General features: G+C 45.3%; 1 protein-coding gene across 2 annotated transcripts in view; it reads right to left on the bottom strand.

Annotated features, from left to right (window-relative positions):
- Positions 1 to 16,466, bottom strand: part of TMEM120B (transmembrane protein 120B) — a 40,090-nt gene that overhangs the window by 18,175 nt on the left and 5,449 nt on the right. For both annotated transcript variants that reach the window (XM_004430012.3, XM_087423334.1), the window contains exons 2-3: positions 5,534 to 5,652; positions 3,349 to 3,465 (exon numbers count right to left, since the gene is read on the bottom strand). In XM_004430012.3, the coding sequence (XP_004430069.1) occupies positions 3,349 to 3,465; positions 5,534 to 5,652 (236 nt within the window). The remainder of the gene's footprint in view (positions 1 to 3,348; positions 3,466 to 5,533; positions 5,653 to 16,466) is intronic.

The raw sequence follows: 16,466 nt of genomic DNA, 5'->3' as shown, positions 1-16,466 counted from the left end.
TAGCTGGCTTAGAGACCATACTTCCCAGCCTCCCTTGCAGCTAATGTCAGCATGTGACTAAGTTCCGGCCAATGAGGCGAAGGCAAATGTTCAATCTCCAGGTCAATTTAAAAAGAGCTCTTTTTAAAATTGAGGCATAAGGCATAACCTTCATTAAGTAAACAGATCGTAAGTACACGACAAGGTATATTTTTACATATTTACACATCCATGTAGCCAACACCCAGATCAAAGAATAAAACACTTCCAGCCCCAGGAGGCTGCATCGTGCCCCCTCTCAGTCAGTAGCCCCTACCAAGGGTCACCACTGTTGTGTTTTCTATCACTATGGATTAGTTCTGCCTACTTTCAAACTTCAGAGAATGTGCACAGTGTGTTGTATTTTATGCCTGGCTTCTTCCCCTCAATATTATATCTGTGAGATTCACCCACGTCATCTGTGCCTCAGTAGTTCCTGCCTTTCGTTGCATATATTATTGCTTTGAGTGAATATACCACAACTTATTTATTCATTCTACTATTGATGGATACTGGGCTTGCTTTCAGTTTTTGGGTATTATGAATAAAGCTGCTGTGAACATTCTTTTTTTTAACCAAGATATAATTCACATACCATTAACATCACCCTTTTAAAGTATACAATTTAATGGTTTCTAGTATATTCACAGTGTTGTGCAACCATCACCATTACCTAATTCTAGAACATTTTTATCACTACAAAAGGAAAGCCTGTACCCATCAGCAGTCACTCCCCATTCCTCCCTCCCCTCTGGCAACCACTAGTCTACTTTCTGTCTCTATGGATTTGCCTATTCCGGACATTTCACATAAATACACTCATGTAATATGTGCCCTTCTGTGTCTGGCTTCCTTGCTGTGAACATTCTTATACATGTCTTTTTGGAGGCCAGAAGCACTCATTTCCATTGGGTAGATGGCCAGGAGTGGAATTTATGGGTCACAGGGTATGTATATGTTGGCTTCACCAGGAAATGGTAAACACTTTTTGTAAAAAGGGACCTACTTGCCCTCCACTGCCTGACTCTTGCCCCCTTCCTGAGAACGTGATGGTGTGAACCAGCCTTGGCCATGCAAATGAGGACAACTCTCTAATGGGTGGTGAAGCAGTAAGCTGGAAGGACCCTGAGTCCCTAGAGGATCTTATGAGCCCACCACTCTTGGCCCACTCACATCTGGACTGTTACATGTGAGGGAGAGAGAAACTTCTCATTCGTTTGAGCCATTGTATCATTGGGCTTCTTTTACAACAGCCTGTACTCTAACACACTAATAAAGGTACAGATAAAGGGTTATGAGATCTCAGGGTTAATTCCACAGAGGGAGAGGGTTTGGAAAGGCTTCACTGAGGTGGTAACATTTGAACTGGGCTTTGAAGGATGAGTAGAAGTTTGAGAGGAGAAAAGGGAACCGAAGAGCCTTCTTTGTGGCTGTGAGTAGATTCTAGGGGCATTTTCAGTCAGGTGTAACTGGAGCAGAGGTGTGAAAAGGACATTTTTCTTGCCTAGTATACAGTTCCTACTTCCTGAAAGGGCAGTACAACTTCCCTTCACAGGATCTCTTTTCCCCCTAAGCTCTAGTGGAAGGCACATGACCCACATTCAGCCAATCAAAGCAGTGCATTCTCCTGACCACATTAATAATGGTCATGTGACACAATCTAGGCCAATGAGAATCAGTCCTGGGACTTTTCCGAGAACCACTAAGGAATAAAGAGGCTTTCTCTACTAGAATTGCTAAGCAGGTAGGATGGAAACCCAGAGCTGCTGGGGCCAGCTTGTAAAGAAAGCCCACCCAAGAATAAAACTCATACATTGGAAAAGAGTAAAAAGAAAACTAAATGAGAAACGAATCCTAACTATTATTTGAGCAACAGGATCCAGCCTACCTAAAGCTACACCTGTACTTTTCCATTACATGAGCCAATGAGTCCCCTATTTTTTCTTTCTTTTTCTTTTTTGTGAGGAAGATCAGCCCTGAGCTAACATCTATGCCAATCCTCCTCTTTTTGCTGAGGAAGACTGGCCTTGAGCTAACATCTGTGCCCATCTTTCTCCACTTCATGTGGGACCCCGCCACAGCACGGCCTGACAAACGATGCATCGGTGCGCGCCCGGGATCCGAACCTGGGCTGCCAGCAGCGGAGCGCGTGCACTTAACCGCTACACCACGGGGCCGGCCTCCCCTATTTTTTCTTAAGCAACTTGGAGTTGGGTTTTCTGTCATCTGCAAGATGCACAGAGGACTGGGGAGGGAGGGGCTGGGAAAGTAGACTTGAGCCACGTTGTAAAGAGGGCCATGCTGTTTATTCTGTAGAAAATCATCACCACCCAACTCATGGAGTTTTAACCAAACACAGCAAAAAAGGAGAAGCCAAGAGGAATGGCTTAAAATGTAACAGGGCTGGGGTAGCAGTTAAGTGCGCACATTCTGCTTCGGTGGCCCAGGTTTCACAGGTTCAGATCCCAGGCGCAGACCTACGCTTCGTTTGTTGAGCCATGCTGTGGCGGCGTCCCATATAAAGTAGAGGAAGATGGGCAGGGATGTTAGGCCAGGGCCAATCTTCCTCAGCAAAAAGAGGAGGACTGGCATCGGATGTTAGCTCAGGGCTAATCTTCCTCACAAAAAAGTAACAGGGCTAGTGTTACATGGGAGGAGGCTCTGGCTCGGTGCTAGGCTGAACCAGGAAAGAGGGTCAGAGTGAAGTGATGGGATGTGCTTAGCAGCCCCCGTCAGGTCATGAGACCACACTGGATCTCTCTCTGGAAGAGAGTGGCAGTGATGTCTCTTGAGAGAGGAGATGGGACTTCTCTGAAGGGGGAAGATGGAAAGAACATAGGCTCTGGAGTCAGAATGTCTAGTGTTCACATCTTGGCTTGGCCAAACCTGGACTGAGCCACCTTTGCAAGATACTTCCTAATGTCTCTGAACCTTGCAGAATGGGGATACCTGGATCCAACCCTGGTTGTTGAGGATAAAATGACTGATGTCAAGAGAGCTCCCAGCACAATGCTGGGCATACAACGGGCCCTCAATAAATAGTTTGTTCCCTTGGGAGAGAACCCCTTTCCACTGGACCCCAGCTGGCACCAAGCATGTGGCAGGTGCTGGGAACCAGATCTTTCATCTGGTGCCTTGAAAAAGCCCTCCTAGGAATGTCACTACCACACAGCAGGGACTGAGGTCCCCTCCTGGGTTCATAGGGACCGGTGAGGAAGCTTCCTTCTCTTTCCTGTCCTTGCTTCCCCCACTTTCCCCTCAACCTCAAGCCCCAACAGGGAGGTGGGAGTTAGTAAGGTCAGCAGGGAGGGGTAAGTTCCCAGCTCCTACCCGTTCTTCTTGGGCAGGTAGGCCTCCATGTCAAAGAAGATGTTCTGCCGCTCCTTGATGTTGGCGCCCATCTGCTGAACGAGCTCTGCCTCCTCCCGACTGGCATGGCGCTTATACCTGTGGTCAGAGGTGTGGGCGTAGGAGAAGCAGGGGTGTTACTCAGACTGGAGGAAGAATCTGGAAGCTCTTGGCACTGCCCTCCCATCTTCCCGTCTCAATTCTTCTCACAACCTCGATTCTCCATCTGTACTCTCTGGCTTTGATGCTGGCTCCCTGCTAGCCTTGTGACCTTGGGAATGTCCTTTAACCTCTCTGCCTTATGTTCCACACCTGAAAAACAGGGCTAACATCAGGCCTACTTCACTGACAACACTGTTGTGAGGAGTAAGTGAGTAACTGTAACACATTTAGAATGATACTTGACACACAGCATGAGCTCAATGGATATCTACTGGCAATACTACTCATCTCACTATTCTAAAGGAATAACCTGAAGATTACTAAGGGGGCAGACAGGAGGGTGCTTTGAAAGTATAAGCAGTCAAACTGATCGAGGTCTGATTGTTATTCCTTGGTGATACTTAACTCTCAAAACTAGAAAAACAAGTCAGCAGACACACTCTCAGAAGAGTAGGGGTCCTCATGGGTCAACCTTCTAAGCCAGTGGTTCTCAAGTGGGAACACTTGGCAATGTCTGGGAAAATTTTGGTTGTCATGACAGGAGTGGAGGGTTCTACTGGCATCTAGTGGGTAGAGGCCAAGGATGCTGCTAAACATCCCACAATGAACAGGGCAGACCCCTGCAACAAAGAATTATCAGTAGTTCCAAGGTTGAAAAACCCTAGACAGATAAAAGACTCTTGAGTCTTGCCGTTAGTAAGATGTGTTTTTCCAAGAAGGGTGGCAATGTCATTACATGGAACCACCCACACTCTACCCCACAACTAATGGGCTTCCATTTACAAAATGGTCAGCCGAGGTTAGGGGTATAATCAGTAACCTTCCCAAAAATTGACCACAAGAGAAGGGAAGAACTGACCAGGAGTCACACACTCTGGAATGGAGGCCCAGCTAAGTGGTCTGGGACAAGCCACTCAGAGCCTTAGTCTCCCTGCCTCCCCAGAGGGTCACAGCATCCACTGAACCCCTTCACCTACAGGGGATGAAGGCACTTCCCAAATCATGAAGACATGAGGATCGGGAAGTGAACATGTGATCCGGGCCTCAGGAACTGAACTAAGTCATGAGCTCAAGTACGTCCCCACCAAGGATGCCAGACTTCTTACCCCTACACCGGAGACCCTGGTGGGGTGAGCTCCCACACCCATGACAAGGATATTTACTGTTTACCTGTCCAGCACGACTTTTTTGTTTTTTTGGTGAGGAAGATCAATCCTGAGCTAACATCCATGCCAATCCTTCTCTTTTTGCTGAGGAAGACTGGCTCTGAGCTAACATCTATTGCCCATCCTCCTCCTTTTTTTTTTTTCCCCCAAAGCCCCAGTAGATAGTTGTACGTCATAGTTGCACAGCCTTCTAGTTGCTGTATGTGGGACGCGGCCTCAGCATGGCCGGAGAAGCGGTGCGTCGGTGCGTGCCCGGGATCCGAACCCGGGCCGCCAGTAGCAGAGTGCGCGCACTTAACCGCTAAGCCATGGGGCCGGCCCTAGCACGACTTCTTATAACACTTTCCTCTGGGGAACTACCTCTCATCCTCTTCCCCACCTCCATATGGTTCAACTAGGACTGTCCCATCCCCCAGGTCCAGAAACTAAGCATATGACCTAGTCTTGCCTAGAGTCTCAGTGATTGGTTCAAAGATGGACACGTGACCAATTCCAGCCAATGAGGATCACACCCAGAACTCCTGACAAGTTCTCATTCTGCTGGGGTGGCCAAGCCAGTAGGAAGCAAGGCTAAAGGATATAAGCCTTGCACTGCTGGTGGCCATGTCATTGACCATGAGTGGACGGTCAGCCTGAGAGTGAAGCCAATCTAGAGGAAGGCAGAATTTAGAGGACAAAACCAGATTCCTAAAAACACTCTTTGACCCCTGGACCCAGTGATACCTGAAGCCACTCCTGGTTTTTTTCCATTAAAATTCCCATTCTCTGCTCAAGCCAGTTTTGAGTTGGGTTTCTGACCCTTAAAGTCAGGGGAGCCTTTGAGTTGCAGCCCCGCCTACCTCTGAAGTGTGTGCTTCAAGTCCTTCAGTCGCGTCTTCTGCTTGTTGATGGAGGTGCTACAGGAAGTCTGGAGCGCGGTCAGCTCCTCCAGCTTCTGCCTGTAGATCCTGTGAGCTTCCTGAGGGATGGAGAGTCCAGGCAGGGTGTATGGGAGAATGTGAACAGGTCATTTTTCATAGTTTGCTTGCGTCAGGGGACGTGACTACAGAGGTCACAAGTGGACAGCTAAGACAATATAACTACAACTATCAAAGATGTGGCTTAGAAAATTGAGACTGGAATTGGGAAAGGCAGCACAGCACAGCATTTGTGTAATAAGAAACTGCTGTTTTTTTCCTGCCCAGGTTCCATCCTTCTTGATGGTAACAGCAACCAAATATGCCTTTGAGGGGCCACCTCTTGTCAATTCTTAGTCCAGATGGTTTGAGTAGAGCTAACAGTCCCCACACCAAGAGTGGTCATGTGATCCAGGCCTAACCAATCAGAATCCTCCAATTCCCTATTTATTGATTGGTTTGAACATGGACACACGGCTCAAATTGGGCCAATAAGAGTCAGTTCTGGGAAGTCCGCTGGAAGTATTGGTTTCGGGATGCCTTTTTTCTCCTGGGTTTGCTAATCTAGTAGAAGGTACACCCTGGGGCTGCTGAGTGAGGAGAGCCTGCCTAAGAATGAAGCCAAACAGGAAAACAGAATTGAGACATGGTAAGAGACAGAATTCTCACAGCATCATTTCAGCCCTTGGACCTGACCAAGTCTGAATGTAATGCTATCCAATACTCTTGGCTATATGAATTAATAAATTCCTTCTCACTTAGGCCAGTTTGAGTTGGGTTTCTGATCATGGCAATGAAGAGAATTCTTGTTAAGTCAATTAAGAAAAGGACATACCTCTTCCCTTAAAGCCAACCCTCCCCACCCCAGACACAGTCACTCCAATGAACTCAGTATCTCATTCCTGGAATTAACCATTCCGGGCCACAAGGCCAGGAGAAATACAAGAGACTTCACCCCAATGCTGGGACAATGGAACACAGTAACGTCTCGACATTGCAGCCATAGCTCACCACCCCCCAAATAACGCCATAGGCAGGAAAACAACTCCTTCCCTCTAGCGTTCTGATCATCTAAGACAAATACCAACAATTTGGAGAAACAATATGGGGGATGGAAACTATGAAATTAAAAACAATAATCTAATGAACATATTGAAAGTGGCTGTTTCCTTGGCTGGTGGAGAAATGTATTTAGCAGAAGGAGAGACAAAGAGGATGGTCAGAAACAGTGAGGCCAGAGCCTGAAGCCTCATGCCTGCCAAGCGGGGTCCCTAGATATGAAGGCTAAGGCAGAAAATAAGGAAGAAGTGAAGGCAATGCAGTGAATAGATAATTAGAAGCAACAGTGAGGAATACTGTGAGCAAGTCTCCCTTGGCCCCCAGATGAGAGGGCTCAGTCCCCCAGATCCATGCAGTATCGTCACTCTCTCCTTCCTGGGCCCCTAGGAGGAAATTGTGTCTCTTTTTTATTTAATTTTTTGTTTTTAAATAACTTCAAACTTGCAGAAGCCTTGTAAGAAGAGTACAAAAAACTCCCCTATACCCTTCGCCCGGATTCACCAATTGTTAGCATTATGCCATATTTGCTTTATCTCCCGTTTGTGTGTGTGTGTCTGTGTGTGTGTGTGTCTGTGTGTGTGTTCTTTTTCTACATCAGGCATCGGTAAACTACAGACTGCAGGCTAGATCTGGCCGCCTGATTTTGTATGGGCAATAAGCTAGAAACAGTTTTTGCATGGTTGAAAAAAATCAAAAGAATATTTCATGACATGTGAAAAGTATATGAAAATGAAATTTCAGTATCCATAAATAAACTTCACTGGAGCACAGCCACGCCCTTTCATTTACATACTGTCTGAGGCTGCTCTGGCACTAGACAGCAGAGTGAGCAGTTATGACAGAGACCATACGGCCCGCACAGCCTAGAATCCTCACTACTTGGCCTTTTTGCCAAAAAAGTTTGCCTACTCCTGTTCTAAACCATTTGGGAGTTAGTTGCAGACAACATGCTTCTTTACTCCTAAATACTTCAGTGTGTGTTTCCTAAGAACAATGACATTCTCTTATATATCCACAGTACGCTATCAAATACAGAACATGTAACCTCGATACAATACAGGATTATGACCTCAAATACCATCCAGATGCAAATTTTGCTAACTGTCCCTTTACGGCAGTTTCCCCCCAGATCCTGGACGCAATTCAGTCTCCTGCCCTGTAATACTGCTCCTCTTTAGTCTCCTTTAGTCTAGAACAGCTGCTCAACTTTTCTTTGTCTTTCATGACATCAACATTTTTAAAGAGTTCAGTCCAGTTGTTTTGGAGAATGTCCCTCCACCTGGGTTTATCTGATATTTCTTTGGGACTGGATTCTGGTTATGCATTTGGGGCAGAAATGCCACTGAAGTGACACTGTGTCTTTCTCGGCATCTCCCATCAGGAAGGACACGGTGTCCATGATGTTAACTTTGATTGTTTAGAAAAGGCGGTGTCTACCCACTTTCTCCGTTGTACAGTGACGGGCTTTCTGTTTTTAATTAATAAATAATCTGTGGAAAGAGAGGCTGTGTTTTAATCTTTCGAATTCTTCAGTGCCAAAACAGCCCTCTATGTTCAACTAATATCTGCTGGTGATAAAGGAAACCCTCCAGAACTGGATGGAGAGATAGGGGCAGAGAGACCCTGACTAGACTACACAGCCTTCGAGAAGGTAGGGCCTTGGGACCAAGAGTCTCAGCAATGACAGCTGAGGCTCCCGGAGGATAAAGGGCCAGGCTGCCTCCTGGCGCTCTTTGGTGTTGGGTCCTACGACAGAAAGACAGGACCAAGAATGCAGCATTGGCAGCCAGATGCTCACCAGGCCCTCTTCAGTTTGCATTAATATTTAATTTCACAACTAAAATGTGAAGACATTATCCTCGTTAAAAATTAAAACAGGGCTGGCCCCGTGGCTTAGCGGTTAAGCACGCGCGCTCTGCTACCGGCGGCCCGGGTTCGGATCCTGGGCGCGCACCGATGCACCGCTTCTCCAGCCATGCTGAGGCCGCATGCCACATACAGCAACTAGAAGAATGTGCAACTATGACATACAACTATCTACTGGGGCTGTGGGGAAAAAAAGGAGGAGGACTGGCAATAGATGTGAGCTCAGAGCCGGTCTTCCTCAGCAAAAAGAGGAGGATTAGCACGCATGTTAGCTCAGGGCTGATCTTCCTCACAAAAATAAATAAATAAATAAAAATAAAACAATACAGCTATGGCTAGAGTCAGCTTTGAATATACCCTTACCCTATATTCCCCCTTCCCCAGAAGTAACCATCATTACCAGTTTCTTCTAGACCTTTTTCTATGTATTCTTCCAGACTGTATTCCATCTATCTATGTATAGTCATGCACCACATACCAACACTTCAGTCAATGACGAACCACATACACAACAGTGGTCCCAAAAGATTAGTACATATAGCTTAGGTGGTAGTAGGCTATACCATCTAGGTTTGTGTAAGCACTCTCTATGATGTTCGCACAGTGATGAAATCACCTGACGCATTTCTCTGAATGTATCTCCACTGTTAAGCAACGCATGATTGTATATGTCTATTCTACAAAGACCTATTTCTATGTATACACACACAAATATATATGAAAAATACACACTGTTGCAAAAACTAATTGTTCCTAATACTTATTCTCCTCTTCCTTTTAGTAAGAGGACCCACTGAGTTGTAGCTGGGCACATGGCTGCCCAGCTATAGATGACATTTCCCACCCTCCCTTGCAGCTAAGTGTAGTGGTATGACTAAGAGTTAGTCAATGGGACGCAAGCAGAAGTGACGTGTGTAAGTTCTGAACCACATTTTTATAAGGAACTGCTTGCCCTCCACTCTCTTTCCTTGGCTGGGATATGGCAACAACGGGTCCAGTTGTCTTGAAACCAGAGGTGACATGATGCAAATGGAAAAGCCCACTGTCCCTTCCCCAGCCAAACCAACTTGGATATTGAGTGACCTCATGTGACAGAGCTTCTCACCTGTGATGGTGTTAAAACATGATCATCCATCCTGTAGCACTCCTTACATAGAGAGGCAGGGGTCTCTGTTCCCTCCCCTTAAATATAGGTAGTTTTGACGAATAAAATACGGCAGAAGTGACTAAAATTTCTGAGAAAAAGTGTGGAAGGCCATGTACCTTCTCCCTTACTTGCTGGAACATTCGCTCTTGGAACAAAAAGTTCAACTACCCTGAGGCCACCGCGCTGTGTGGAAACCCTAACCACAAAGAGAAGTCACGTGTAGGCACTCCGATCAACAGTCCCAACTAAGACAAACCTTGTCATTCCAGCTCAGGCACCAAAGGGGTAAAGAAACCTCCAGATGATTCTAGCCCCCAGCCATGTGAGTTACTCCCAGCCATTCAAGTCTTCCCAGCTAAGGCCTCTAACAGCATAGGGCACAGTCAAGCCATCCAGACTATGCCGTGCCTAAACTGCTGACTCACAGAATCCATGAGCAAAATGAGATTATTGTTGTTTTATGCAGCAACAGATGACTGGAACACCACTCACCCTGGACCACACCTCCTTCTGGACTGTTATGTGAGAAAGAAAAAAGCTACTTCATTTAAGCCTTTTTATTTGGGGATCTCTTTGTTATAACAGCATAGCTTATACCCTAAAGCACATACTTTTAATTTTTAAAAATATATTAATAGTATCAGAGTATACATATGATTCCACAACTTTCTTTTCTCACTCAACAATATGTCTTGAAGATCTACCTACCTAAGAATATAGAGATATACTTCATTCTTTGTAGCGCTGTGCAGTATTTCATGCTCTGGACATAATACAGTTTATTTGCCATTTCCCTATTGCTGGTTGTTGAGGTTGTTTCCAGTCTCCGACTATAATGAACAATGCAACATTGAATAATATCCTTGCACTGCCTCCCTGGGCACATACGCAATTATTTTTCTGGGGAAGAGCAGTGGAATTGCTGGGTCAGAGGGTACACGCTTGTTTTTAGTTTTAATAGATCTTGGCAAACGGCCCACAAAGTGGCTGCACCAATTTACACTCCCACCCCAGCATATGACAGTTGTCCACACCTCACCAACACTCAATGCTATCGACATTTACTTTTTTACAGGCACTTTTCTAATACTCCACTGGCGATATTTTCTGCTCAATCCTAAGGCATCAGAGTGGTAGGGATGGGAAGTCCCTGGGCCTTCCCGTAATTCTGTCCCCTGGGATATGGAGTCATTCCTGCTCCCCCACAGTTCTCTCTCTGTCTCTGCCACAGGCCAGAGACACTTCCCAGAGGAGACCCGATACCGGAGACTACACATTTGGTCCACGTCTGTCCTCGGGTCCAGGCTCAGGATTTGCCAGCCAAGATGAGGACGACGCAGGATGGGGGGAGTCAGAAACAAGGCCCTTATTGTGACATGCTCTCCACCCCCAGGGCATTCCTCGCCCACGCTCAGTCTCTGCTGATTCCACCTTGTGCCAGTCCCACAGGCAACAGAAAAGGTTATCAATTCATTTCTTGGATACTTACTTTTTTCCAGATACTTGTCTCTCTCTCTCTTTTTTTTTTTTTGGTGAGGAAGATCAGCCCTGAGCTAACATCCGTGCTAATCCTCCTCTTTTTGCTGAGGAAGACCGGCTCTGAGCTAACATCTATTGCCAATCCTCCTCCTTTCCCTCCCCCCACCAAAGCCCCAGTAGATAGTTGTATGTCATAGTTGCACATCCTTCTAGTTGCTGTATGTGGGACATGGCCTCAGCATGGCCAGAGAAGTGGTGCGTCGGTGCGCGCCAGGGATCCGAACCCAGGCCGCCAGTAGCGGAGCGCGCGCACGTAACGGCTAAGCCACAGGGCCGCCCTCTCTCTCTTTTTTAATTGGAGTAAAATATATATAACATAAAATTTACCATTTTAAATTTTTTAATTTTTCTATTTGTAATAAAACACACATAAAATTTACCATCTCAACTGTTTTTAAGTGTACAATTCAGTGGCATTAAATATATTCACGTTGTTGTGTAACCATCACCATCACCCATCTCCAGAACTGAAACACCGAACCTATCCAACAACAACCCCATTTCCTCTTCCCTCCAGGCCCTGGCAACCACCATTCTCCTTTCTGTCTCTATGAATTTGACTACTCTCATATTTGACCTCATGTAAGTGGAATCATACAGTATTTGTTTTTTTGTGACTTGCATATTTATCACATAGCATAATGTCTTCAAGATTCATCCATGTTGTAGCATGTATCAGAATTTCCTTCTTTTATTTTAAGGCTGAATACTATTCCATTGTGCATATGTACCACATTTTGCTTGTCCATTCATCTGTCGACAGACATTTGGGCTGCTTCCATCTTTTGGCTATTGTGAATAATGATGCTATGAACATGAGTGTACAAATATGTGTTTGAGTCCCTGCTTTCAATTATTTTGGGTATATACCCAGAAGTGAGATTGCCGGATCATATAGTAATTCCATGTTTAATTTTTCTGAGGAAAAATTACCATATTCCACAGCGGCTGCACCATTTTATAACAGCTGTCTCCTGCTGCACTGTCCATGGGGTAGTCCGGCAACTGGAGGGGATACAATTCCTGTCTTCCCTCATAGTCCCTGGCTACCCTCTGCTCAAGAGGGTGTCTCCAGCAGACACTCAATTGGACCTGTGCTTTGAGATGATGTTTCCAGAAGCAAATGAGCCACATTGAGGCAATCCAATCCTGCCTTTTATCCAATCAACCCTGGCCCCGTGGCCTCAAATGGAACTAGTCACCAGATGGAGGCCTTCTGTTGTCTTTGCCAGCTAGGCAGCTATTCTCCTTCTGGTTGACGTCCCCATAGTTTCTTTGGAGACCCATCCCTTCCCCACACTCAGTCTTTGAGATCTAGCTGGGGGTGGGGTTGACCCTACTGGGTTCCAGGGCATATGACCGAGGCCTGGCTAATCAGAACATCAGCCTCCTGACCCAGCGGGTTGATTCAGGGACGGGCACTCAGAACCAACAAAACTCAACTGCGGGGCTTGTATCAGAACTGCTGAAAAAGAGAAACTCTTTTTCCACTAGTTTTACAGGTAGCAGGATGTGAGCCCAGTGCTAATGGGGCTCTCTTGCCTAAGAATGAACCCAGAGGAAATTAGGGCAGAAAAACAGATGAAGGCTGAGCCATGATGACTGCATTTGAGCCCCTGGATTGGCTTACACCTGAAGCAGTACATGTTTGACTTCCCAATTACATAAGCAAACAAATTCCATTTTGTTATGATTGGCTTTGCCAATTTGGGTTGAGTGTCTTCACTTCAGAGGCAAGTGTCAGAATCTAGATTAATACGCCAAAGAACAGAGCTTTCCTTCTGGGCAAAGTTAACCACACCAGATAAGAAAAGAAGCCACAAATCTTGGACTCATTATTACCAAGCTCTTGCCCAGGGCACTGTCATCTTAAAGATTCCAAAACCAAAGACTTGGAGCCTGGTTGAAAGAATCCTTCATCAAGCCAGTTACTAAATAGTCACCCAAAAACGTAGATCTCTGAACCACCATATTGGGTGTTTTTCTTCCAAACTAAGAATCTAAACCATTATTATTATTATTATTTTCTTCGTGTGGTTTTTTTTGTTGTTTTGTTTTTGGTGAGGAAGATTAGCCCTGAGCTAACATTTGTTGCCAATCCTCCTCTTTTTGCTGAAGAAGATTGGCCTTGGGCTAACATCCGTGCCCATCTTGCTCTACTTTATATGTGGGACGCCTGCCACAGCATAGCTTGATAAGTGGTGCATAGGTCTGTGCCCGGGATCCGAACCTGAGAACTCTGGGCCGCTGAAGTAGAGCTCACAAACTTAACCACTACACCACCGGGCCAGCCCCCTAAACCATTATTTTTTAACAATTTTATTGAGGTACAATTTACATCCTATAAATTCACTCCTTTTAAGTGTACAATTCTGTGGTTTTTATATATTTACCAAGTTGTGAAACTATTACCACATCCAGTTTTAGAACATTCCATCACCCAATAAGATCCCTGGTGTCTATTTGCACTCACTCCCCACTCTCTCCTCCCCCCAGCTCCTGGCAACCACTAATCTACCCTCTGTCCCTACAGATTTGTCTTTTCTGGATATTTCATATAAATGGAATCATACAATATGTGGTATTTGCATCTGGCTTCTTTCACTTAGCATGATATTTTTGAGGTTCATTTATGTTGTAGCATGAATACATATGTTGTAGCATAAATTTTTTTATTGCCATTCAGGAATAAAAACTTGGTATAAATATATCACATTTTGTTTATCCATTTACCAGTTGTTGCACATTTGGGTTATTTCCACTTTTTGGCTGTTATGAATAATGCTGCCGTGAACATCCATGTAGAAGTCTTTGAATAGACATATATTTTCATCTCTCTTGGGTAGATACGTAGGAATAGCACTGTCAGGTTGTATGGTAAATGTACGTTTAACTTTTAAAGAAAACGCCAAACTGCCAAACCACTATCTTTATTTCTAAACTTGGCAGCGGCGGATTGGAACATGGGGATACTCACCAAAAACTGAGAGGCGGCTCTCCACACACAGCCCAGGGAGTACCAGCTTACTAAATGTGATTGACTCCCACATCAAGTTGCTCCCTCTAAAAATAACCCAGGCCACTGGGGGCACCAAAGCAGATGTGCCGCTGTGGAAGAAAGTACTCTGTCCCGCAGCACAAAGCCAGCCCCAACCCCCCCGTCTAGTGCAAGACCAATGAAAGAAAAGAAACACACTTGATAGAATATCTGAAGACAGAGCTTTAGGGGAAAAAAGAGGCTAACTATAAGGCAAATACTGCCAGTAAAGAATCAAATGTTAACTCTATAAATGTAATCAAAATCTCCAAGAGATAAAAAAACAAGTATAGTACACTACTCGATTCTGCAGTAAATGATATTTGCGTGGTCATAATCTTGTAAATGACTGACAGTGAGCCTATTGTTTCTTTATAAGCCTTTTGGTACTGCTGGATTATTTTTTGGTCTCCTGCTCATTTTACTACGAAAATTTCAGGCATAGAAAAAGACAGAAAATCATATAACAGAAAATAAACATAACATTAACACTCATATCCTCACCCTCAGTGAAAGAAATAATAGTGTACACAGAGTTGAAAGCCCCTATGTACTCTTTCTAGGTGGTATTCCCTTCCTCTGTCCCCAAAGAGGGGAACCCTGATGCTGGTTATTTCTGCCCCTACTCCCACCCCAGACTGATTCTGTCTTTCTCTGTGTCCTGGGAGGCTGACCCCTACGGGCTGCACCTCCTGGGCTCCCTTGCTTTGCCTCCTACTGGGGTTTAGCCAATGGAATGCAAGGACAGAAGACTGGAGGGCAGCAGGAGAGAGGGAGGAGTATTTGTTCTTCCTGCCTTCTCCCTGCTTTGCTGTAGCCCTTAACCACAACAGCGCCTTGGCAGCTCCCCTACCCCAGCAACAAGCTCTGGCCAAGCTCTGGTGACTTCCCCACTTCCTCTGCTCCTTTAGGATTAGGACTGGTCCCAGCTCTAGGGGCCTCACCCTTAAACTGCCACACCTCTGTAAATAGCTCCTTCCTTAAACTCCCTGGCAGAGTCATTTGCCTCTTGCCAGGGCCTGCCCAAATCTCCACTGTACTGAATGTGGCCCACATCACTCCCTTACAATGTCCTTCTATTTGTACTTCATAGATATGTATCAGTAAGAAATACATAGTGTTGTTTTGAATGTTTTTAACTTATACGTCATACTGTACACACCCCTCTGCAACTTTTCAACGTTGCTTTTCTGTTTAAAAGATTTATCCATGTCGATACACGTAGCTCTAGTTTATTCATTCTGCTCTTCATACCCCATTCCACGGATGTTCAGTGGAATTATCCATTCTGATGGACATTTAGGTTTCTGGTTTTTAGCTGTTATAAAAAGTGTTATGAGAATTCTTCTACATATCTCCTATTTGAATTTTTAACTGTGTGAATATGTATTACTTATAAAAATGTAGAATGGATTAAAAAAAATAGAAGCACTAACACTAGTTCTGTGAACTGGGAGGCCCACAGCTTCCTTCCTACACATCTGATTACCATCCTTTATGCCATGTATAGAAGACACAAACAAGCAAGTTTCCGTTGAAGGATTCGGAGACCTACTGCCTCTCCTGTCCTCTGAGGCCCCAAGCTCTGCCCCAGTGGGAAGATAAAATTAATGACTCCAGGTCCCAGCATGGCTGTGAAACATCTGGAGATGCCTCCTTAACACAACTTAGCTGAGTCATAAGATCCAGAACTGGGGAGTCACAACTCCTGAGTCAACATTTATTCCAAGAATTGCCAACAGTGGAATCTCGTGGTAGTTTCAGACAGGGCTCTGGCCCATGAGCATTGCAAGTTGGTGGCCAACCCAGTAGACTGCAACAGAGCCATGGCCATCACCAAAAGAGATTATGTTTATATAGTTCTCTTTCCAAGGAATCAACTTCAAATAAAGATTTCTGGATGCTGAGTATACTTAATTAAGACTCATCACCATGGAAACACTACCAAAAATGGAAAGTTGACTTCATCTAAACTGTATCAATTCTCAGGGCCGGCTCCGTGGCTTAGCGGTTAAGTGCGCGCGCTCTGATGCTGGCGGCCCGGGTTCGGATCCCGGGAGCGCCCCGAGGCACCACTTCTCCGTCCAACGCGAGGCCGAGTCCCACGTACAGCAACTAGAAGGATGTGAACCTATGACGTACAACTATCTACTGGGGCTTTGGGGGGAAAAAACTGAATAAATAAAATCTTTAAACTGTATCAATTCTCCATTGGAAAAGACTCAGAG

This window comes from Ceratotherium simum, chromosome 35 (genome assembly GCF_057802395.1).
Source record: "Ceratotherium simum simum isolate JZ-2026a chromosome 35, ASM5780239v1, whole genome shotgun sequence".
NCBI classification, from domain to species: Eukaryota; Metazoa; Chordata; class Mammalia; order Perissodactyla; family Rhinocerotidae; genus Ceratotherium; species Ceratotherium simum.
This window is presented reverse-complemented; position numbering and strand designations above follow the sequence as displayed.